Source organism: Lacerta agilis, chromosome 13, assembly GCF_009819535.1.
Source record: "Lacerta agilis isolate rLacAgi1 chromosome 13, rLacAgi1.pri, whole genome shotgun sequence".
NCBI classification, from domain to species: domain Eukaryota; kingdom Metazoa; phylum Chordata; class Lepidosauria; order Squamata; family Lacertidae; genus Lacerta; species Lacerta agilis.
The window spans coordinates 37441803-37467339 of record NC_046324.1 but is presented as its reverse complement, the minus strand read 5'-3'; the positions used below and the strand labels follow the sequence as shown (position 1 = coordinate 37467339).

Here is a 25537-nt window from a genome sequence, read left to right as displayed (position 1 = left end):
CGATAAGGAGGCTTTCAAGTTTGTTTGTAACAGATTAGCATAGGAGAAATGGGGGAGCAGGGCCTAGATGCATATTTTCTTTTCTTTGATGGGGTTTCCCTCTTCACCCCTGGCAAATTAAACAGTAACACTTCTTTGTAAGACTATTTACACTTCCAATTAAGAGTCAAAGGTTGCACTTCAGGTGACTGGATAGCTTTTGTTTAAAGCTTGGCGTGTTTTAAAAGTCGAACCAACGCAGTCAGAAGTGCTGGATTCAGTGGAGCTTACTCCCAGGAAGCTATGCATAGGATTGCAGTTACCCTGATCCTTATAAATAGGGTATTGTGCTATGTACTCCCAATCCGTGAGGTGTGGGTTGTGTGTGTGCAGACAGAGAAGAAAATGAGATAGGTGTATATGTGTTTGTGACAGGTTAAAGGTAAAGGTAAAAGGACCCCTGACCATTAGGTCCAGTCGTGGACGACTCTGGGGTTGCGGCGCTCATCTCGCTTTATTGGCCGAAGGAGCCAGCATACAGCTTCCGGGTCATGTGACCAGCATGACTAAGCCACTTCTAGTGAACCAGAGCAGCGCACGGAAACGCCGTTTACCTTCCCGCCGGAGCGGTACCTGTTTATCTATTTGCACTTGGACGTGCTTTTGAACTGCTAGGTTGTGCGGATTAGCATGGAAGAAATCACAAAATCAGGAAAATAGTCATATATAGTCAACAAAGCTGCCTGCATTAAAATAATAATAATTCCTTGGTCAAGGGAGTGGCTTGGGAATTGTCATGATGAGTCCCTGCACTTCAAAATGACTAAAAAAAAAAAAAAAAAAAGTTAGGGATGCATTATTTCATTTTGCTTAATGTTTATATTTCTGTTCATATTACATGTTGCGCCGTAAGCCGCCCTGTGCTCTCAAGGAATGGATGGGATATAAAATAATAATAATAAATAACAATCCTCAACATTCTTTTAAATGTCGAGAAATGTTGTGGGTATCAGCAAGCAGAGCCAGTGACCATGGATGATGGGAGTTAACAGTTCAGCAACATTGGGGGGGGGGGCAAAGGTACCCCACACCTGGCATATAGGAACTTAGGAAGCTGCCTAATATACCAGGTCAGGCTATTGATCCCCCTAAGGCCTAGGGGCCAGATCCGGCTCAATCACCTTCTAAATCTGGCCCGGAATCAGCGTGTTTTTACATGAGTAGAATGTATCCTTTTTTTAAAAAAAATGCATCTCTGGGTTATTTGTAGGGCCTGCCTGAGTAGAATGTGCGCACATGAGTAGAATGTGCGCTTTTATTTAAAATGCGTCTCTGGGTTATTCGTGGAGCATAGGAATTCGTTCATCCCCCCCCCAAAAAAAATTATAGCCCGGCCCCCCACGGCTGAAAAAGGTTGCTGACCCCTGCTCTAGCCCCAATACCATCTTGTAGTCTGACTGGCAGCTGCTCTCCAGGGCCTCAAGCAGAGCCTCTTTCACATTACCTGCTTGCTACCTCCTGATCTTTTTAACAGGAGATGCCAGGGATTTCTCAGAGGATGTGTGGCTTGCAAAGCAAGGGCCATTCCGCTGAGCTCTAGTCCTTCCCCATTTAATTAGATGGCACCTTTTCGCTCTCGTAACAGCAGATTGTAAATCCCTGTCAGACTGTGCTCCAGAGCTGGGGTGAATTATACAGGTAGCTGTGGCACAAACTGTTCCAGTTAAATTAAGCTTGCCTGGAAGCTAGGCACACTGCGCTTTTAAATTCCATGAGGTAAACATGGATGAATATACTTTTGTTTCTGATGTGGCCGGTTCTCTTCTCTCCCATCATTTCTTCCAGGAATGCCAGTAGAGTTTTAAATCCCAGAGCACGCAACCTGAGCGTTTGTGTGTGTGGGAGAGATATGAAATCCTGTATTTGGCTAAGAAGGAGTGTCGATAGTTACTGCCGTCATATTATCTGAAGTACAAGTGAGTGGCTTGTTCTTTAGTAGCTGCTGATAGAAACTATCTAGACTGCGCAAGCAGAGTTGAAAGATGTGTCACTCTGCTTTAAGGATGTGTCAAAACAGAAGCGGATCTTCATCTTTTAATGATGGTGTGTATTCGATTCTGTAGAAAGAGAATAAAATCGGAGTTAGACCAAATGTTGGCCTACGTGCAGGTCATCTGTTTGCTCTCTGGTCCGACTTTCAGGATTTCAGGTAGGCACGGTTTTCAAGCTAAAAAAGGAGAATGACTTCTCTTTGGCTCAGAGCTTCCAAGTGAGAGAATTGCAGAGGGCTAAGGTTATTCCCCTATCCTTGGCAGAGTAGACCATGTCTCTCATTTTTGTTCCATAATCCAGCTGTCTGGCTTGAAGTCACTCTCAATGAAGTGTGTGTAATAGGTTCTGACCATCTAGCCTCAACAAGTACTCGGGTGGCTTCATTCTGTGCTACCTGAAGTTTTGGGGTTCTGTTTATTTTTATTTACAGTGGTACCTCGGTTAAGAACTTAATTCATTCTGGAGGTCCGTTCTTAACCTGAAACTGTTCTTAACCTGAAGCCCCACTTTAGCTAATGGGATCTCCCGCTGCCGCTGCACCGCCAGAGCATGATTTCTGTTCTTATCCTGAAGCAAAGTTCTTAACCTGAAGCGTTATTTCTGGGTTAGCGGAGTCTGTAACCTGAAGCATCTGTAATAATAAGGGTCTCATAATAACTCTCAGCACTCTTAACAAACTACAGTTCCCAAGATTCTCTGGAGGAAACCATGAATGTTTAAAGTGGCATATTGCTTTAAATATTAGACTTAGGTGGGACTATATAAGTCCTCATCTTCTTCTTCCCTACACCCCTAATTTTATTAATTTAATTCTTCAGTTAATAGAAAAAAATCTTAAAACGTGTAATTGGTTCACCTCAGCTTTTGCTTTGGAACCCTCTTCAAAGGCAGTCTCATGAAGGGCGCATCGCCGTAGTCTAGCCTGCAAAATTGAAGCCATGCCTGCTTTTTCTATCTGTGCTATATTTCAATTTGGTTTCCCCTTCCTAGTTTTGCATGGTTGTGGGGTAGAAAACTTTTAATAAATACAGGGCAGGGGGGTGAGTGAAACAATCTAGGTATGTAGAAGGGAAAGCTTTCAAGGACTAGAGTTTCTCTATCTATAATCTATCTATATCTATCTGACTATCTATCATCTATCTATCTATATATCTATATCTATATCTATATCTATATCTATCTATCATCTATTTATCTAATTACTATTCATTAAATTTGTAGACCACCCTTCATCACATGGCAGTTCACAACATAAAATAAATAAGTCTGGAGAACCGGGAAAGGCATTGCTGTAGAGATAGGGAAGAGAAGCTGTTTTAGCAGAGGCATTCTGAATTGATTTGAAAAACGGAGATGTAACTTGAAGGAGAGCCCCCAAAGCAAGATGCACAACTTCAGCTGGCCCTCGGAGTGCATCTATGTAACTGTTTTTCATGCGGGCGAAATAGTCTTTATTATTGCATCCCTCCAAAATTCATGCCTCATCTAAATCTCGTTAACATATTTTCAAATTAATGCATCTGATCGTTTGCCAAATGTATGCCATTTGTAGAGAACGGTATCAAAATTTATGCGGCCAGTTCTGCCACATAACTGTGCAAATAGCCCCATTCACATTTCCGCAGGTGTCGCGTCTGGCCCATCAGCGCCAAAGACGTGAATCGATTAGTTGCGGACTCTTTGAGAAAGACATAAAATGGCCATTACATTTCATGTTCTATCAAGTCACAGTTAACGAGTATTAATGGAAGCAATTTAGGCTTAAGAATGATCTGATATTTTAAGGAGGCAATTCTACATCGGAGCGGACATTTTCACTTATTGATTGTGTGTCTTTTTATTTATTTGTATTTAAAAGTAAGAGAAAAGGATATGGGCACTAGAAGGAGGTTATTTTTATAGGAGCTGCCTATGAAGTCAGATATTAGAGGCCCAGCTCATAATACAGTGGACCCTCAGGTTACGTTACTTTCGGGTAATGTAACTTTCAGGTTGCGAATGCGGCAAAACTGGAAGTGTACACTTCCGGGTTTCGCTGCGCGCACATGTGCAGAAGCGCTCTATCGCGCCATGCGCAAAAGTGGCGCCTCATGTTGTTGACTTTTGGGGGTACGTAAGGACATCTGGAATGAATTAAGTGTGTATCCTGAGGATCCAAAGATATTAAATGCAACTGGGGCAAACTGTTTTTGCAGAATTTATATCCCATGCCATGGACTAGCTAGATGCAGAGGGAGTGGTGGGAGGCACCAGCTGGGGACCTCCAGGGGAAGAAAGCTCAGAGCCAGGGGACTGGTGGGGGGATGACAATGAGTGGTCAGGGGAAGAAGAGAGAGCAGACTTGGGAGGAGGAGGTGTCGGAAGCTGAAGCGGCAACAGGGTTTAGTGAGCAGGAAGGGGCTGGGGCAGAGAGCAGTACAGATTTGGAGGCTGGAGGGGAGTGGGGCCAAGAGACAGAGATGAGTCTTGCCCTCCTGCTGCGACCAGCTCCCCTCCCTCCGATCTCCCAGAACACACAAAGAAGTGAAGACGGCAGAGCAATGAGAGGCAAAATGAAGGAGCCTCAGGTTGCTGGGGAAGGAACTGTGGGAGGAGCCTTAGAGAAGGCTGGGAGCTTCAGTCCTCGCAACTGCCTCATTAGGGCAAGCCCTACTGAGAAGTGTTGTTGGGATCACTAGGCCTGTGCTGATTTGGTTTCTCTGAATAAAGAGTTCACTCCACTGACACTGGTGTTTTTTTTTTATTGCTGACCTACTCCTGACTCTGTCTCCTGCCACTCACCCTTAAATGAATACTTTGATGTTGGCTTATAGTGTGCAGCGGCGGAGGAAGCCTTTTGGCTGCCCGGGGCGGCAGTGCAGATACACCCCCTTGGGGGTGGGGGCGTCGTGACATCACGATGTCAGATGGACTGCGCACCCACGACCTGCCGCTCTCACTCAGCGGCTCGCCCGGTCGCCGCGGGAGCAGCAGCGCCAGCCCGAATGAACTGCGCATGCCCGGAAAGCAGCATGGACGGGGCAGCCCCATGAGCCGCCGAGCGAGTGGCGGGTCGTTGGGCTGCCCCGTCCGTCCGTAAAGCAGTACAGACAGGTGCCGGGCAGCGGGGCTCGGTTTTGGGAGGGACCGCCAAGTGTCACCCCTCTCCACTGGAACCCGGGGCGCCCGCCCCTACGCCCCGCCCTTCCTACACTACTGATCGTGCGTCTGGCCATTGGTCCCCCTAGCCTAGTATTGTTGCTTCAGGGAAAAGCAGTAGCTCTGTGGCAGAGCATCTGCTTTGGATGAAGGACATCCCAGGTTCAGTCCCCAACAATTCCAGGGAGAGACCCCCATCTGAAACCCCGGAGAGTCTCTGCCAGTCACTATAAATACTGAGCAAGATGGACCAATGGACTTACTCAGCATAAGGCAGCTTCTTGTGTTCCTATGCCATCTCTGACTGGCAGCACCTTCTCAGATTCTTCTATCCGGAGATGCTGGAGTTCAAACGTGGGACCTTCTGCATATAAAGCAGGCATAGGCAAACTCGATCCTCCAGATGTTTTGGGACTACAACTCCCATCATCCCTAGCTAACAGGACCAGTGGTCAGGGATGATGGGAATTGCAGTCCCAAAACATCTGGAGGGCTGAGTTTGCCTATGCCTGATATAAAGCATGTGGTCTAACACTGTTTGGACCCTCCATGTAGTTTACATCACTTCAATTATTGCCTTTAAGAAATAAACAAAGGGGGGCGGGGAGCTTGCAGTGGTGTATTGAAAAATCACCAGACTTCGTGTGCTGCAGGGTCACTTCCCTAGGGAGCATTTGAAACAGTCTCCTGCTGTTGGCATGTGTGAATCAGGCCTGAGAGATGCAATTTGCAAGGCAGGAATGGAAGGAGACTTCTGGGCAAGCAGTCCATGAAGAGGACCTTGACATGGTTGAGGAGGAGCGAAGCAGCTCAGTGAGTACATCGAAAAAGGAGCAGGTAATCGGATCATTGTGTACAGAAGAGAGAGCATGGACGGAGGTGTAATGGAAGATGGAAAGGAGGGTGTAGTCAAAGGTGACTCCAAGGTTGTGTGGAGAAATAACAGCAGCGTTTCCCCCCAGCAATGGATAGTTTCGGAAGTGAGAGCGAATTTGCTGGCAAGATTAACAGCTCCGTCTAGCATATCTCAGTGGAGACAGACATCTTGTCAGCAAGACAAGACTTCTGGAATTGGATTGAAAGATGTAGAACAGCAGGCTTGGGTGTCATCAGTGAAACTGTGAATGTGATAATCTTCCTTGACTCTTATTAAGATTTGGTTGTTAGATACTCCTTCTTGGGGCGGGGGGAATAGACTAAGGGTAGATGATATATTTGTTGGATGATTCTGTTCCATTTTAGGCCCCATCTGCACTATATAAATCAGTATCATATCACTTTAAACATTCATGGTTGCCCCCAAAGAATTCTGGGGACTGTAGTTTAAGGGTGCCGAGAATTGTTAGACCCCTATTCGCACGGAGCTACACTTCAGAGTTTCAGGGCTACAATTCAGAGACAGAGTGGTGTAGTGCTTATTGTCGGACTAGAACCTGGCAGACCAGGGTTCGAATCCCCACTCGGCTAAGAAGCTGCCTTTCAGCCTAACCAACCTCACAGCATTGCTGTGGGGATTAAATGAAGAGGGGGAGAACCATGTACTGTATATCACCTCGGTTGGAGTGGGGGTGGGGGAAGAGATGGGATATAAATGCAATAAATAAATTTTATAAATTGAAGAAATTCCCAGCGGGGCTTAATAATCAACCCATCTTTCGAAGAAATTCTGGGATTTGTAGCTCTGTGAGAGGAATAGGGGTCTCTTAACAACTCTCTCAACACCCTTAACAAAGATTCTTTGGGCAAAGCAAGTGACCATTTTAAGTGGTAATAAAGTGCTTTAAATGCAGATTGGGCCTCATTCTTAGTGAAGTGACACACACAAGAACTCCACCCCCCACTTCTGTCTAGATAGGGTTAATATGATTATGATACTCTGATTTGAGTTGTTATGTGATGCATGTTTTTGTAGATTACATAGCAATTTGCAAATCAAAAACAAATTGACTCCAGTTATACAGTGCTGGTTATCTCTCAGCCTTAATGCTTAAGCCTTCTTTTGTTAGGAAAATGCATCAGTGACTTAAATCTCTGAAACTAATGGGAGCAAAATGATTCTAATAAATTTTTAAATATATAGCTTGGAGACGATTTCCCAAAAGTGCATTCCAAATAACGTGCAGTGATATTTTTTAAACATGTCATTCTGAATGCAATTTAGCTTTGGCTTGCATACCTGTTTAAATAAGAGCAGTGAAGTACTTGAAAATCTTGTCACATTTATTGACTTAGTTACTTTCTCCTAGAATCTTCTTGTGCTCACAAAGCAAGAAAAATAAAATAAATAAATGTTAAGCCTGCTTTGAGACATTTCATAACTCTTCCAGGTGAAGTTTATTGCTGATGTGGTTGTCTGAATCTTCTATTTGGAAGTAAAATGTTTGCTAAAATACACAAGTTTGTGAAGTGCTACAAGATTGTCTTGTCACTCCAGGGCATTGTGGGAAATTAAAATGGCGGCTCCACCATACTCAGCCAGGGCAGGTGTCGGTGGTGGAGAGGTTTGCCAGGTCATGAGCATCCCAGACTCTTGAGATTTCAGGACTGAAACCTGAGACCTAGAAATGGCCCCCAGTGGTGCATACCCTCCAACATTTCTCCGATGAAAATAGGGATGTTCCATTCCATAATGATAAATTTACTATTTATACCCCACACATCTTTCTGGGTTGTCCCAGCTATTCTGGGCAGCTTCCAACATATATAGAAACATAATAAAACATTTAAAAAACCGTCCCTATACAGGATTGCCTTCTGACGGCTCAGATAACTCCATACCCTCCAACATTTCTCCAGTGAAAATAGAGACAGCCTAAGGAAAAGGGGGACATTCCAGGATCAAATCGGAAACCGAGACGGCTTCTCTAAATCAGGGACATCCCTGGAAAATAGGGACACTTGAAGGGTCTGGTAGTGTAATTAAGCATGACGCATTAAGCATTAACTACAGCCACTGAGAGCATATCATTCAAATAAAAAACACATTCTAACAACTGAGTACATATGTCACTGGTTGGACATTAAGATAGAAAGCTAAATGGAGTGTTCATTCCTTCTCACCTGCTTAGGGAGCCTGTGTTGGGAAGACACTCCTTCTGTCAGACAGGGTTTCTGCATTAGTCACTGGCAAGTCATAATCCAGTAGCCTTCATGTAGTTCGCAGCTCTGTTGGCTTGAGAAAAATAACTTCTGTAATTGTCAAGAGGTCAAATGCAACACAAATTGTGAAAGGATTTTAAGAATATTTTTTTGGTCTGTCCTAAAATCATGGTTGGAAGATTTTAAGCTGCGCAAATAAACCACTAAGGGTAATATTTAATTTTTACTCAGAGTAAACCCACTGAAGAATAACAACAGCAACAACAATATATTTATTTACACCTTGCCTTTTTCCCTCAAGAGAAAATGAGCAAGACTAAGTTTGGTTCATTATTTTCTCCACTTACGGTAACTGTTTTTAATTTTTAAAATGGTTGTAACCTGTCCTGGGACCTGCTGGTGAAGGTAATAAATTTAACAATAATGATAATTTTTCAGGCAGACAAAATCTGGAACCTCTGTTTTTGTGCTCACCTTCCAGTTGTTTATTTGAACATGACACCGGGTAAAATAGCTTGAGCCGAAAGCAAACTTTGGGCTTACTTTTGAAACACACACTTCGAGCTTTATGTTACAGGTGGGTAGCCGTGTTGGTCTGCCATAGTCGAAACAAAATAGGAAATTCTTTCCAGTAGCACCTTAGAGACCAACTGAGTTTGTTCTTGGTATGAGCTTTCGTGTGCATGCACACTTCTTCAGATCTTCGAGCTTTATGTCAGCTTTCATGCCTTTAAAAGAGGATTAAAAAATTCATGGAGGATAAGGCTATCAGTGGTTACCAGCCACAATGACTATGCTTTTCCCCCATAGTCAGAGGCAGTGATGCTTCCGAATACCAGTTGCTGGAAACCATAGGAGGAGAGAGTGTTGTTAGGTTTGGGTCCTGCTTGCAGATTTTCCACAGGCAACTGGTTGGCCACTGTGAGAACAGGACTGGATGAGTCACTGGCCTGATCCAACAGGCTCTTCTCGTGTTCTTGTGTCAGAGGGACATGCAGGCTTCAAGCAGGGGTGTGTGTGTGTGTGTTTATTTATTTATTTATTGACCTCAAACTACAGGGCAGTAGCACCCCACCAGCCTAGTGTAATATTATGGTTAACAGTGCTGCCCACTCTGCCTCTGCTGTGTCAGACCACAACTTGGGTTAGCGGGATTTGGGATTGCCATGGGTATTTTTAAGGACATGTGAATTCACTGGGGCACGGGGGCTGGAGAGGTTACGATTTCAGGTCAAAGCTTAAGCGAGGAAGGCAAGTTGAAGTACATTGTGTGAAGTATTTATAGCGTCGATAAATGAAATTCGAGGTGGGATAGTATGCTCTCTGTTGTTGTTGTAGCAGTCGCTTGAGAACAAGAAAATTGAGTGAGATGTTTTCTAAGGGCAGCTGAAATCACCTGGAGCTTTTAAAGCATGGAGGGGCGGGGAAATTCCTGTATGTTTCTGTAATTTTCTGAAAATTACAAATTAAGATTCACTGCCTTTTTATATGCTGCCTCTCTGCAAAGACACTTAAGGTACTCTTCATTTTAAAAGGACATGCACACACACACCGTAATTAAGGTTCTGTCTGCCTGAGCGCATGGGTCTTCTTAGCTCAGTGGTAGATCATCCATCTTGGATGCTGGGTGTCCCAGGTTCAGTTCCCAGCATTTCCAGGTACAGCTGGGAAAATCCCTTATCTGTAAACCTGAAGAGGCACTACCAGCACTGGTGGAGGAAGAGGAGTGCAGGGGGAGCACACACACCCCAGCAGCGCGATCCCGGTGGGGTGCCATCGCGGCTGCACCCCCGCAGGCGGCGCGCCATGCCCCCGGGACGCATGCCAGCCCCGCCCCCACTTACTCTCCGCCCCCCGGTGCCAGAGCATGAAGCTTCACCACTGACTATCAGTCAGTGTACTGAGCTAGACAGACCAAAGGTTTGATGTGGTATAAGGCATTTTCATAGGTTCCTTTATTCCTAGTTCCTAGGAAGGGGCAGAAATTGCTGCTCCCATAGGACTTCCATTCATCACTGACCCTCAGAGGCTTTCCCATTCCTGTGGCTACTTATTTGCTTGCCCTCTTCCTCTGGGCCCAGTCTACGCCGCCACCCAGAGGGACAGTGGAAGGCAAGCAAATGGCGACGCTCCCATCTCCCAGCTCTTGTCATTGTTCACTTGCTTGGATAGGAAATGACAACAAATAGCTGTCCTGTTGTGGTAGGTAAGTAAAGCTGTTCGTTGTTGGCATGCATCTGTCTCGAGAAACAATGGAGTGCGTCCCAGGGGGTGAAGTCAAACCACGACATTAGCAGCACCAAAGTGACCTCCCCAGGGTGCAAGTCTGGGCAGTGCGTATGGTGGTCCTGGGCTGCCCAGACGAAAAGATGTGTGTCATGGGCCAGGAATCAGCTTCACCTGCTGAATAGCAGCCTGAAGGGGGAGAAGGCCGAAGCCAGGTGGTTCTCATCAGTGCCTCCTCCTCCTCTGTGTCCTTGATCAGCTGCAGGTGGAGTCACTCTCCCTTCTCCCCCTTCAGGCTGCTGTTGAGCAGGCAAAGCTGACTCCTGGCCCATGACACACTGATTCAAAGAAAGCAGAGCAATACATTTGGCACCACCCAGCTGTCTTAGGGATTCCACTCCAGATTTGTGTAGAGTTTGCTCCAGAGCTTTCCAAACTTTTCATATTGGTGACAACAATTGTTAGTCATGCATCATTTCACAACACAGTGTTTTCCTTCTCCTAGATGGAGGTTGACGAGCCCCACCTGCCTCTCAATTCCCTCTACAGCAGGCACAGGCAAACTCGGCCCTCCAGATGTTTTGGGACTACAACTCCCATCATCCCTGACCACTGGTCCTGTTAGCTAGGGATGATGGGCGTTGTAGTCCGAAAACATCTGGAGGGCCGAGTTTGCCTGTGCCTGCTCTACAGCATGTGCAGAAACTGCCTTCTTGACCGCTGGACCCACTATTGGTCTTGCCCGCTCAGTCCACCGGAGCCTGTCTTCACATGCAGGGTTTGAGACCGATCGGCTGCCCTCACCTGGTTTAGCTGGCCAGTGGAAGCCTTTCCAGGGCGTGGCTGATGTCACATTCTGACAGCTTCTAGGAGCCATCGCTGAGAGCTGAGTGCAGGGTGTGTGTGTGTGTGTGTGTGTGTGTGTGTGTTAAATTATGCTCACAGAGCTAACTTGACAAATTTAAAGCCAGAGCAGCCCTCTTCGGTTGTCTTTTAAAAAAAAAGGATTAAACATGTTTCCACAGTATGCTCTTGACTTCACTGAGTTGGAGTCCTGATCCATCTTCTGGCATAAAAAAACCCCGAAAGTGCTCCATTAGCTCTTGTTCCCTAAGACTGCCCTCCTTAGCAGCTTGTTTTGCCAGGCTGAACAGCAAATGATTGCATTAGAGCAGCGTGTAGTTTTTGGTCCTCAGCGGCATGCAGTAATCAGGGTGTCCATTTTGCAAAATAAAATAAATAGATCTTTTTAATGATCCATTTAGCTGGCTGGATAACACAGAGAATCATGCTGCTTATAGTATCCTGCGGAAGGGACAATATTAGGAACGTCTTCGATGAAACACCTCAGCCCATGTTAACCATCTGTTAGGCAATAATGTTGGTTTAAGACCAACTGTGATTTGCAAAACCTCGAATTCCTGATGGAACTTTGCTCTCCTGTTTTGGCTTTGAGTTTATCAATCAGAATTTGTGAATCTCCAGTTACTTGGGCTTCCTTTCCCGCAACTCTGCAAAGAAAGAAAAATGTGCCACAAAGAAAATATCTGTATCCACAGATAAAGGTTTAGTGTGCTCTTGTAGCTGAATGATGTTGTAGTGTTCAGAAGTGGTAGGTATAGATGGAGTAGTCTCCTTGGATGGAACTGCAGCTTTCCACCATGGACTCTAAAAAGAGAGGCTGCAGATGGAAGTGTCTTCATGATGGTGCCAATCTGCCTGTGGAGCACACTCCCCAAGGACCTTTGCCCATTTGCCATCAATACAAGTTTAGAAACTGTAGCTAAACAAAGGTGTTTCAGATAATTTGTTCTCGGATTACAGTGCAAATAATGAATTTTAAAAATAATTTCCCAGGTGGAGATCTTTTCAAGTCATGATTCCTGTTAACTTTCTGATGAATCTGCATAAGAATCCCCAAATAACGATTTTTGCAAGATCATTAAGTAGGTCCACAAAGGTTTCCTCTTCATTGAACATCCATATCTCCTGTGAGGGTTTTTAAGCTGACAAAAACAAGAGTGTGTAATGTATTTTACCAATTAGTCAGTACTTATTGGTCTCTTTAGAACAATTGCCAGTTTGATTCTTCAAATTTGAGATGTGGATGTTTCTTCCAAAATACAATCATAGGTGCAAACCTAATACAGTATTTTCTGACTTTCCTATTTTTCTTTTTTTGCACTCTTAAGTGTTGCAATGAAAGAAGAAATCAGGTAAGTAGCACTAAGCCCCAGAGATTTGTGTTGTGAACCAATGCATTGGATTAAATGGAACTTTCTTTGGGCCAATTTCTGCTCCGAGCTTTTGCACTAAGAAAGAAATGCATTGCGTTGTGTATTAGGGTTATGTTATTAAAAAAAAAACCCTGACCTCATCAGCAAACACAAGCAAAGGGAGTTGGATACCTGGGTGAAAAAGGGAATGTGATGGGTCATAAAAGGAGTCCCGATGGATCAGGCCAGTGGCCAATCTAGTCCAGCATTCTGTTCTCAGAGTGGGCAACCAGATGCCTCTGGGAAACAAGCAAGCAGGACCCGAGTGCAAGAGAAGCCCCCCACCCCGTTTCTATTACCTGGTATTCTGAATCATGCTGCTTTCCAAAACCACCCAAGATGGCTATCACTGCCTCTTTGGGGAGCAAATCCCATAGTTCAGTTATGCACTGCACGAATAAGTATTTTCTTGTATCTGTCCTGAATTTTCCATCATTCACTTTTCACTGAACATCTATGAGTTCTAGAGTTCTAGAGAGCCAGTGTGGTGTAGTGGTTAAGAGCGGTAGACTCGTTATCTGGGGAACCGGGTTCGCGTCTCCACTCCTCCACATGCAGCTGCTGGGCGACCTTGGGCTAGTCACACTTCTCTGAAGTCTCTCAGCCCCACTCACCTCACAGAGTGTTTCTTGTGGGGGAGGAAGGGAAAGGAGACTGTTAGCCGCTTTGAGACTCCTTCGGGTAGTGATAAAGCGGGATATCAAATCCAAACTCTTCTTCTTCTTCTGAGATGAGGGAGAAATATTTGCTTCTATCCTATTTCTCCACACCAGGATGCCTTGCACACAGTCCTAATGACTTTCTGGCATTGTCTGTGTTCAGACAATCAATTTTTGCTTCAAAAGGGCAGCCATAAAAAATATCCATAGTGTTAATATTTGGGTAGCGCTACCATTATCTGTATTTCTGCTACCCAAATTACAAGACTGCTTGAATTAACCATTTACCTGTGATGGCTGAGTGAAGAGCATGGGATGGGATGTTGAGCCATTTTCCAGAACCTCACCTATTTCACATGGATTCTGCAAATCCTGCTTTGTCTCCAGTCATAAGATGCCATTTTTGTTTGTTTGTTCAGAGATGTGGTGGCAAAGAAGTCTCTGGTGCAAGTATTGGTTCTGCTATGAACCAAAAATTAAAAATAAATACTGACTAATAAAAATAACTAAATACTGGGAATAAGCAGAAGTGTCAAGACTCTTAATGACCATTGCTGGGGGGAGAACAGTTGGAGCAGTAGTGGATCCTAGGTTCACGCTGCCCTAATAATACTCATCAGCCTAACAAGGTTGCTGTAAGGATTTCTGAGAGCATGCATAGACATCTCTTTAGTGGGATAAATATGTAGTCTTGTGAGATCTATACTTCATTGAAGTGCCATATTTTGGATGAGGCAGTGAGTCTACTTGAATGTAATGTAGTTCTAAGGAAGGGAGTAGCAATCTCTGCTGTCCAGAATGAGCTGCCCATTCTCACACTTGGACATCCCAATAGTACTTCCATGGAACTGAATAGGCTGTGGGGGGGGGGTGAGCAGACTGCTAGGTTGAAATGAGCATTTAATGTTTTAATTCTTTCATTTATTTCTACTGGCGGGGAGTGCTGGTCAATGCCCATTGAATGTTTCCTGTCCACCCACCTTCCTCTGGAGTAGGTGACTATATAATTGGCAAGTCTCTCATTCATATATATATATATATATGCAGGAGCAGGTGGATAGTCAGATTATGAACTGCTAAACTCCATTAAGTGACTACCAAATCTCTTTGGCGTTTTCCATTCCGGGCTTCCATCCAGATTTGTTTGTTTCTAATGTGTTGTTGACTGGGAGACCCTAGGTGCTGAATTGGAAGAGACCCAAATGAGCTATGCTGCTGCTGCTGCTGTTTGTGCAGATGTAAATATAATCCTTGACCCGGTTCTCTTGGTTCTTACAAAAATAAATAAATAAATGGTGAAAACTGATTTTGAAGAGAGAAAGAGAGGGTGGAAAGGGTTCTCTGAAGGGCCTATTCCTGAATCAACCTTTGTTCAATGTTTCTTGACTATGCTTTCCCCCTCTAAATCCAGAATCACAGGTTCTGGGTCTCTCTCTCTCTCTCTCTCTCTCTCTCTCTCTCTCTCTCTCTCTCTCTCACACACACACACACACACACACACATGTCAATAAGGCCTTTGCCCCAGAAAAGTTTAGCCACCCTTGTTTTAGTTCACATTGTGTCCGGATGTATTGCAGTGTGCTTTATGTGGAATTCCTTTGAAAAGTATCCAGAATCTTCACCTGGTCCAGAATGGGACATCTAGGAAAATGGCAGAATCTGACTCTTGGAACCATTGATAGAAGAACACTTCTACTGGCTTCCACTGGGAGCAATTCAGAGTGCTGTCTGTTAGCTTTTCAGGGCCCTAAATGGCTCCGAATGGCTTCAGGTTCAGGATATCTAAAGGGCCAACTACTCCTGAATGAACCTACCCAACTGTGAGATCCAGTGGAAAACCTCTCTCATTCTCCTCTCCCCTTTTCCCCAGCCCTTCAGTCCAGTGTGGCTTGCAGGAATGTCTGAGATAACTTCCTTGAGTCCTCCTCACCTAGGCTATGAAGCTCCCTACCTGAGGAAGCTCATCCCTCTGCCTCCCTGTGGTCTCTTCCCACTTCATTGAGATGTTTCTTAGGCAGATCTTCATTTTGCTGAGCTGAAAAATGACCTTTGTATTGAAGGAATGCTTTTTGTATCGATTCCTCGGATTTCGTTTTCATTTGATGTGCTGTCATATGTCTCTGAAATCTCTTCTAATATTTCCCCCTGAAATGTGCGTTTTCTTGTATTTAGAATGTTGTAAGCTTCCTTGAACATCCATATTTTTTTAAGGAAAGGTTGTGGTTTTAATAACCAATCAATAGGAAGTTTGCCAGTAATCCTGAAGGCAGCTTCTGAATTCCACTGCATTACTTGTTCCAAAATGTTGTTTCCAGGCACACACCCCCCCCCAAAAAATAAAAAATACTTTATTTGCAAATACATTTAAACTGATACTAGAGGTAAGATCAACTAGTCTGACTTCCTGAATGTCCTCCAGTCTACTCTTCAAACAGAAATTCACTTTAAGGACCAATTTCCATTTTCCCATCAATGATGCAGCTTTGAGGTTTGATACTGCATTGGTGGTTGGATTATGGACCTTTTTGTGACGTTTCCATACTTTGGGTTATGCTGTCCATCTGCAGTACAGCTTTATTTTTTTATTTTTTTTAAGGATGGGAACTCGATAATTACATTTTATATTTTTGCTTGGCACAAAAATTGAAGTCTGTGGCCTAATTCCATTTTCTCCTCCCTCCCACTCCCCTTAGGATGCAAAGTTTGTAGAAGAAAGGCGGAAACAGTTGCAGAATTACTTAAGGAATGTTATGAACAAAGTAATCCAGACACTGCCAGAATTTGCTTCCAACCCTAAAAAAGAGACTCTTATCCAACTGATGCCCTTTTTTATGTAAGTAGCTTTCAAATGGATAGATACGCCTCAATATGTTATTAAATACATATACTGTATTTTCTTTCTCCTGTAACTTGAAAAATATTAACAGCGGCTGTTCTGAAATTTCTGCAATAAGTGTGTGTGTGTGTGTGTTAATAAGAATTGCCCATTAAATTCAAAAGGCTTGGTTGATTTTTCTTTTTTAAGAAAACTGAATTATGAAATCACTCTTTTAAAAATCGAAAATGGACAACTTTGTGGCCATTCATAGATTGAAATGAAAGAGGGAGAAAAATGCAGTTGGCTGTCCATTTATTGGATGACGGCGAGTGGTTACTGCCGTTCCATGACATGGTGGCCTAAACATTGGTGGAGTGGAGCAGGGACATAGGAGAGAACAGCTCTGGTTCTTTATTTACTGCAGGAACCAGGGCCGTCTCAGGCACATCTGCCGCCATAGCGCGGCGATCCTTCCGGCACCTCCATGCGTCTGGGGCATCCAGGGGAGAGCGCAGGTGGCGCAAGCACCCGGCCGTCCGTGGGGCCGCGCAGCTCTCCCCGCTTGCTGCACTCGAAGACGGGGCTGGGCGGCGAGCTCGCAGCCTGCCCGGGAGCAGCATGAGCGGCAGCGGCTGTGCCGCCAGCATGGGGGCGGGTTGGGGAGGGGGTGCCCGGTATACCAGCGGGGGCACACCTGGCGCGCTGCGCCACCAGCCCCAATGGACGAGACGGGGCTGGCAGGAACAGTTTTTGCCAGTGCTGCAGGACTGGGGGGGGGGGGGTTGGAGGAGAGACCTGGCACATGACCCCGTTGTTAGGTAAGCTGGGTCCAAGGTGTTTTTGTCAACTTCATTGCTGGTCATGAATGTAAACTCAGGTCTCCCCAGCCCCCGTTCGGAAGTCACATCTGCACCATGCATTGAAAGCATCCTGGGAACCGTAAGATGCTGGGAATTGTAGCTTCTGAGAGGTGCAAACTTCAGTCTCCAGGACCATTTGGAAGAAGGCTTGTGCTTTAAACATTTGGTGTGATTGGAACCAAGCTTTCAGCTGCTACACCACCCATTTTTTCAGCTCACTATTCTATAACTGAGAAAATACTAATATATTGGGCTTTCCTGGGGGGGGGGTGTTGGCTTGGGGGGCTGCCACAGCGAGTTCCTGCACTTTGACATTTCCCAGCGCACCACTGGGATGCAGATGTCCCGTTTCAGCTCTACCACCCATCATGAAATAATGAAATGATAAATGAAACAGGCCAAGAGATGGTGACTGGCCCAATGTCACCCAGTGAGCTTCATGGCTGAGTGGGGATTCGAATCCTGGTCTCCCAGGTCATGGTCCAAGACTAACCATTATGCCACACTGGGTGGATGATAATCCCAGCATGACTGCGCACTTACGCCGATGATAACAGTTGCAGAAGTATTGGCGGTAATAAAATTGCTGCTGCTGTTATCTGCCATTCTACTAAAAGTACCCAGCATAAAATTGATACAGCTGAGAAAATAAGAGCACAACATCATCAAGATTAAAAGCACGGGTTTTTTAATGGAGAGGCCCAGAAGACATAAATACCATAGAAGGCCTTGGTAAACAGAAAGGATATTTTTCACACAGGTGGTACCAGGCCAGCTTCCCTTGGAAGGCTGAGCCACAACCAGGGTGCCACTTTGGAAAAGGCCCTCTCTCCCTGATGTTTACCCATCAGTGACCTTGCTGGGACATGTGTGCCCCAATAGATGTCCTATTATGCTGGGTGCCGACACTGGGGACTGCTAAGCCCCCACCAAACCACGAAAGAACCTGGAGATGATACTGGCACATGCAATGGGATCAATCAGTTGGGATATGTTCATAAATACCATGTTCTAGGCAATTAAAATATAGCAGGGAGAAAGCTTCACTGTTTACGAGTGCTCAGTTGGGCTTTGTGCTGTACCAAATCTATTAAAAGTAGGTGAGATTAGTCTGCAGAATGTAATATTTTTCTAGTACGAGATCTGTAGAACTAGGATTTTTGACTAAGGGTGAAGGGGGCGGGGCAGGAAAGGGAAGAGAGATTTGTGTTTAAAACATGCTCCTTAGTATTAGTCAGCTTGTCATTTTTTGACAGGGAAATTTCCATAATTTTCAAGATGTTCATATACAATATTCCAGAGGGCTTTCATTTTAAAGCAAAATAAAATAAAAAATATATGAACGTCTTCAAGTTTTAATGAGCCTGCTCTCTATATCTCATGCTGCATCTGACATATTGATTCTATGAAAAACAAAAACTTGCTGATTCCCTCTCAAATCTCAGTGGTGCTTCTTTACCCTTTTATGCCAGGAGCAATCTTTACTTGAAAACAAAAGATAGGCATGTCAGCTTCCAACTAAATATCGTGTTTCTGATATTCCTTGTAGCACCATCTGTCCTTTATGCAGAATCTGGTACATACAGATTATGCAGAATCTAATACATACATTCTCTCCTGATACATACTATATGGACCACGCATAGCGTAGCATATTCAGGGCATTATTTATTTTTTTAGTTTGTTAGTCAATTTCTGAACCACTTAATGTAGAAGATTTTCTCTAAGCGGTATACAGCAAACTACAACAACGAATGTTACAAAAATAGGCAATAGAAGCATTGCTACAGAAATTGCTAATAAATACTGGTAAATTCTGGAACCCTTCTCCACTCAACACACCTCAGACTCCTGTCTCCCACCCAGCACTCCTTCCATCAAGCTTGGCTCTCTACCCAGACCTAAGCAAACTCACAGATCATCCCTAAAAATCTCACCACGAGAGAGTTCCTGGAACCTGCTGACATCAGTCTAGTCTCTCCCTCTAGGCTTGCTTTTATAGACAAGGGCTAAGGTTGGATCTTCCTTGGTCCCATTCAACACTCAAATCAGCTGCACTGCATATGACCAGTTCCAGGATACAGCAGGTTTAGTATCTAAAAAGCTATGGACCTTTAGAATTTCATTAACTACAAACACCGAAATTTGGGATCCCCTCCAAACCGGTTCCATAGTTTTGTAATAGTTTTGTAACGCACACCCCACATTTTGCAGCATGCAACCCCCCAAACTGAGTAATTGGTATCATCCCAAACTCCAACATGGTCTGATTAACTCCAAACTGGTGCCAAAGTTCTACGATCATTCTACAGCATTATGCAGTGGAAGCACCATGTTTTGTGGCGCCTCTAAAACTGAGTAATTGAGACTCAAAGTGTGAGTCATAGGCCTCACCAGCACTGTCTGATTTACTCCAAAGCGGTAGCAAAGTTTTGCTAGAGTTTTGCAACCTTTTTCTTGTGGAAACCCCCACATTTTGCAGCACCCACAAAAGTGGGTTACTGTCTTGCTCAGTGTGGGGCCATACTAGTGTCTACTCTTCTTCACCTGTGTTTTTCAGTGATGGGAGTTGCAGCACACCAATAATGCCTGATCTCAGCTTCCCTTTTTTGTTGCCTCCTGCATAGACTATGCAAAATTCATTTCAGGCAGGCCCGGAAAAGATGGCCCAGAAGCCATCAGAAATGTGGAGGCAAGTCTATCTCAGTGCTATCCTTCGTTGTCACAGCTCAATGGAGGACATCTCTCTTGTGTTTCCTGTTCATGAGAAAACTTTGGCTTCTTGATATACAGGTGAAACTCGAAAAATTAGAATATCGTGGAAAAGTCCATTTATGTGAGCAATTGTTTTCATTAGCTACTGGAGTTTAATATATGAGATAGACTCATGACATGCAAAGTGAGATATGTCAAGCCTTTGTTTGTTATAATTGTGATGATTATGGCGCACAGCTGATGAAAACCCCAAAGTTGAAATTGTTAATTTGGGGGTCTCATCAGCTGTATACCATAATCATCACAATTATAACAAATAAAGGCTTGACATATCTCGCTTTGCATGTCATGAGTCTATCTCATATATTAGTTTCACCTTTTAAGTTGAATTACTGAAAGAAATGAACCTTTCCACGATATTCTAATTTTTCAGATTTCACCTGTATACACACACACACACACACACACACACACACACACACACAAAGGTACTCATCAATTAGGGGGGGAAATGCTATCAGACAGAACCAACTAGCTGCTCATGTTTTTAATGGGAGAGCAAATATGTTGCTTTGCTTCTGTACTCTCCAGTGCAACTCCAAATCTCTCTGCACAGTCTAAGCGAATTATGCCTGTGTTAACACCCCTTTCCCATTCCATCTTAAAACTATTACAGTTTGCAGATTTAAGATTATTACAGAGATGGAGTCCAGCAACATCTGGAGGGCCTCAGATTCCCATTCCCTGCTGTGTCTGTTGTTGTTGTTTGTTTAAACTACTTCTTGTAAAATATTAATATCTTGATATTGCAATAAAATCTAATTAAAATGCCCTTCCTTTATAGACAGCATGTAAATGTTTTTTTTGCTCTCCAAAGGCTAGATTTCTGGAACAGGAAGATTAGCATTGCAAAACAGTGTGGGGTGCTTTAGAATCGGATGGGATTTTTTTTTAAAAAAACACACACACACCACAAACAAACATTTTACCTATCCGTTAGAGCAATATGTAAATTACATTTGAAATCAGGATGCAAACTCCTTCTCCTCTTCCTTGTAAGATGAAACCTAAGCTGTTCCAAAAGTGTGTGTGTGGGGGGGGGAATTACGCCAGGAGCAATTTAATATCTATATGAAGCCATTGGGAATGGTTATTAGGAATTTTGGAGCAAGGTGTCATCAGAATGCTGATGATACACAACTCTACCTCTCCATAGCATCTGAATCAGGAGAGACTCTGAAAATTCTGGATTGGTGTCTGAACACAATGGTGGATTGGATTAGGCTGGACTGAGGTGCATATTTTCAGGACCCTCCCTATTTTTTGTGATGGCGGTTTTTGTAAGTTTTTAAAGCTGTTTTTAATGTTGTATTTTAAACTGTGGCAACCCGCCCTGAGATCTTAGGATGGAATGGATAATAATAATAATAATAATAATAATAATAGTAATAATACATACCCAGTGGTGTATAGATTGTTAAGGGAGGGGTAGTACCTCTAGTGGGGAACACATTGTGCTCCTTCTGGGGTGGTTTGCCCACCTTTGCCCTGCACTCAGCTCTCACCTGTGGCTCCCAGAAGCTGCCAGCATGTGACAGCAGCCACATCCTGGGAACAGCTTTGACCGCCAACTAAACCTGGTGAGTGTAGCCGCTGGGTCTCAAACCCTCGGTGAGTTAGGGACTCCCCCCTGCATGTGAAGACAGGCTATGGCAGAGTGAGAGAATGAGACCAATATGGTCAAGAACACACTTTCTGCACCTGCTGTAGAGAGAGGCGTGAGGGGCAGGTGGGTCTTATCAACCTGGGAAGGCATCCCATCTAGGAGAAGGAAAAGTGGTCCTAAACTTCTGTTGCCTTGCGGGATATCTTTGGGGGAAGAAAAAGCTAAGGAGTAAACCCTATACAGATCTGGAGTGGAGTCCCTTAGATGATTGGATGGCACCTTGCACACCTCTTTCTAGCAACTCCTGCAGACAAGCTGGTGCCAAATGTATTGCTCTGCTTTCCTTTGAACCACATCATCTGGGCAGCCCAGGACCAGGCCCGTCTTATCCATTGGTCCTACTGGCGCGGGGCGCCAGGGCGCCGGCCACCCCAGGGGCGCCCCCACGAGCGCAGCCTCCCCTTCCCTGCATGCCACCAGATGGCCGGTGGGGTGCAACGAGCCACCAAGCCCCATGGCTCTGCCACCACCACCACCACCCCGCCCTGATTGGTGCACGTGCCCCCCCAACCCTCCTCGATTTGCCCCCACCCCCACGGGCGGCTGGGCGCTGGCAGCACCACCCGTGCCGCTCCTGGGCGGGCTGCAAGCCAGCCGCCCTTGCCTCCCATCCCAGGGAGCCCCAACTGGAGCGCTGGAAGGTCGCACAGAGTCCCGTACCGATCCAGCACTGCGCCCCTCATCCCCCGCTTGTCTGCCCCCCCCTCCTGAGGGGTTGCCAGCGCGGGAGGGAGGCTGCCCCAGAGGCGGAGAGGCACGAAGGCGGCACCCCGGACCTCCCTGCCCTGCACCCCGAGCTCTCCCCCGGATGCCACTCTCCCCCCCTGCCAGCCCACCACCACCACTACTCCCTAGCGCACAGGGGCGCCGGAGGGATCGCTGTGCCACGGCAGCTGATGTGTCTATGACGGCCCTGCCCATATACACTGCTCAGGCTTGCACCTGGTAAGGTCACTTGGGTGCTGCTAACGCAGCAAAAACAACACAGGGGGCATGATTCTCCAGCAGTTTTACTTCACCCCCCATTATCTCTCAAGATTGCCAACAACAACAATGCAAACAGCTTCCTATGATGCTAGCTGCCAGCACCACTGTTTTCCAAACAGCCTGAGGTTCTTGGTTTGGGAAGCGGTAGTGCAGGGCTATGCACTACCCACCAGACATTTTTGGACCCCCAACCCACATGGCAAGTGGTCAGGAATGATGAGAGCTGTAGCCCAACTGTATCTGGAGGTCCAAAGGTTCCTCATCCCTGTCTCAAAACCCCATGAAGACAGATGGGTTGCTCTAGGCATTTTAAAACTTGTTTGCCCAAGGAATGCCTCATTTTTTTTCAATCCCCATGAATCTGTTTTCCTACATTCGCTTGAGGGCCCTGTGAGCCCGACTCGGCTCACGCTGAAACTTTCCAGCACTGTCTGGACTTTGCCACGCGAGAGGTTCTTGTGTTCCATATAAGTTGCAGTTTGCTGTTTGATTCTAAAGTGTGATTGATTCACCTGCTTTCGTTTCGTGAGTCACAATCACGTTCGTGCTGCCTCCGCTTGCCAGAGTAGTCACAGAAAGAACAGCACTGATTTTTGGCCTTCCTCTCTCCCAGAGCTCTCGTCGGGTTTGGAGCCGTAGCCAAAAGTTCCTGGGGCAGTGGATAATGAGAGAGGCTTGTTTGCCTGTGTTTATCATATTTAGCCGGGATGATGCCAAGATTCCCCTGTTGGGGGCATGTCTGACTAACAATGAGATTCAGAATCCCAAATGCTCTGAAACGACTCGGGATTACAAACGCGGTTGTTAAATTTGTTATGCTGAATAGGCTTGAGCACCACGACCACGATAATGCATATGGCTGTGATGTCTAGCATAATGATTTGCCCAGCTCCATAACAGTTTGTCAGAGCATCCACAGCCCTTAAATAAATATTGCTCCCATTTGCACAGCTGCATTCTGAAGGAACATTGCCAGTAACTTTCTCTAACATTCTTTTTTATTGTTATTGTTTCACACTCCCCACCCCCCACAGCAGTTGGTTTGTAACAAAAGAGCTCTGAAGGTGAATATAATAGATTTTAATTACACAAATTAAGCAATTTGAAGTGGCATCTATACTTTCAAAAACAAGCAAACAAATGCAAGAACAGCAGAAAGTCTTTGCTTTGCTTTTTTTTAAAAAAAAATTCACTTAGTAGAACACAAGCTTACAGTGTGACGCAGCAGCAAAAAAAGCTAAGGCAATTCTAGGCAGCATCAACAGAAGTATAGTGTCCTGGTCCAGATAAGTAATAATATTCCTATTCTGCCTTGGTCAGACCACACTTGGAGTACTTGGGTCCACTTTTTGGCACCACAATTTAAGAAGGATATCGATAAGCTGGAACATGTGCAGAGGAAGGCAACAAAAATGTCCAATGGTCTGGAAACTAAGCCTTATGAAGAACAGTTGGGGGATCTGGGTATGTTTAGCCTGAGTAAGAGGAGATATGATAAAGGGAGCTGGCGTACAACTTCCGGGTCATGTGGCCAGCATGGCAAAGCCACTTCTGGCAAACCAGAGCAGCACACAGAAACACCATTTACCTTCCCGCTGGAGCGGTACCTATTTATCTACTTGCACTTTGACGTGCTTTCGAACTGCTAGGTTGGCAGGAGCAGGGACCGAGCAACGGGAGCTCACCCCGTCGCGGGGATTCGAACCGCCGACCTTCTGATCGGCAATCCCTAGGCTCTGTGGTTTAACCCACAGTGCCACCCGCGTCCCTCTAGGAGATATGATAGCCATCTTCAAATACCTAAAGAGTTGTCACTTGGAAGATGGAGAAAGTTTGTTTTCTCCCAGTGGATTCAAGTTACAAGGAGATTCCAACTAAACATCAGGAAGAAGTTTCTGATGGTAAGAGTTTTTTTGATAGTGGCCTGGACTCCCTTGAAGGTGGTGGACTCATTGGACTTCATTGGAGCTCTTAAAGTAGAAGTTGAATCTTGTCATGAATCTTGTCATGGATGCTTTAGTTGAGATTCCTGCATTGCAGAGGGTTGGGCTAGATGACCCTTGGGGTCCCTTCCAACTTTGCAATTCTATAACCCTATGATTCTTTAGATACAGATTATTTATCATGCAGTCATAGACTTGAACAAAATAAAACCAACAACCATACAAGTGAAATATCGTAACATACAATATACATCAAAGTGGGTTGTAATATATAAAGTATCAGCAATATCTAAAACATGTCTCAAATAAGGTATACAACACAGCACCTGAAAATGGGCAAGTTAAGAGTGAGTTGGGGGGGGGGGAATACCACATTAGAAATCACAATGCATGAGCACAGCATCCAGACAGTATAGGCTTCTTCGGGGAAGATTTGTGCAGCCAGAAAGAGAAATCTAGCCACAGTCTCGGTTAAAAAAATTCTTGAATCTGCCAAAGAGTAGGCCAGATACCATTTGGAAGTCCTGCCTTGGAAATGTTGAGAGAATCGGATTCACCAGTCTGAATGGGTCATTTTTATAGAAATTACAGGCAAAAAGCACATCAGCCAAATATTCTATCACCTCCTCTCCACAGGGACAGAGCCATATATAGAGATAGAGATATAGTATTGCTAAATCATAAGTATATTTTTAAACTTCAAAAATATTTTAATATTTTTTTTGCCAGCTTATTAAACAGCACTTGACGGGGGGGGGGGGGGGTTGAATGTCTCCATGTTTCAACGTGGGTGTGGGTGGATTCTGGCACCAGTGCAGGCAGTTAAGGGGCTCCACCATCTGCTTCCAAGACACAATGGGAAGGCCCAGTTTTCGTAGCTGCTGCTACAGCCTTATGCTTGTTCTGGTGAATTCTCCAAGCCTTCAGGGCAGTCTTGATTCCAGGAGCTGCTGAAAGAAGCATTTAAAAAGAAGAAGAAGAATGGATTGCTGCAGGGCATCTAAACTTATGTTTGGTAATGCTTCTGAATGTCACGGGTGGGGTGTGTTTTTCTTCCTT

At 44.9% G+C, this 25537-nt stretch overlaps 1 protein-coding gene across 7 annotated transcripts in view; it reads left to right on the top strand.

Annotated features, from left to right (window-relative positions):
- SNX29 (sorting nexin 29) overlaps positions 1-25537 on the top strand; it is a 196132-nt gene that overhangs the window by 134121 nt on the left and 36474 nt on the right. For 6 of the 7 annotated variants that reach the window (XM_033166463.1, XM_033166462.1, XM_033166457.1 and 3 more), the window contains one exon: positions 16123-16262. In XM_033166463.1, coding sequence (XP_033022354.1) covers positions 16123-16262 — 140 coding nt within the window. Of the gene's footprint in view, positions 1-16122; positions 16263-16454; positions 16633-25537 lie in introns of those variants that run through there. The other variant, XM_033166459.1, reaches the window with a different exon arrangement.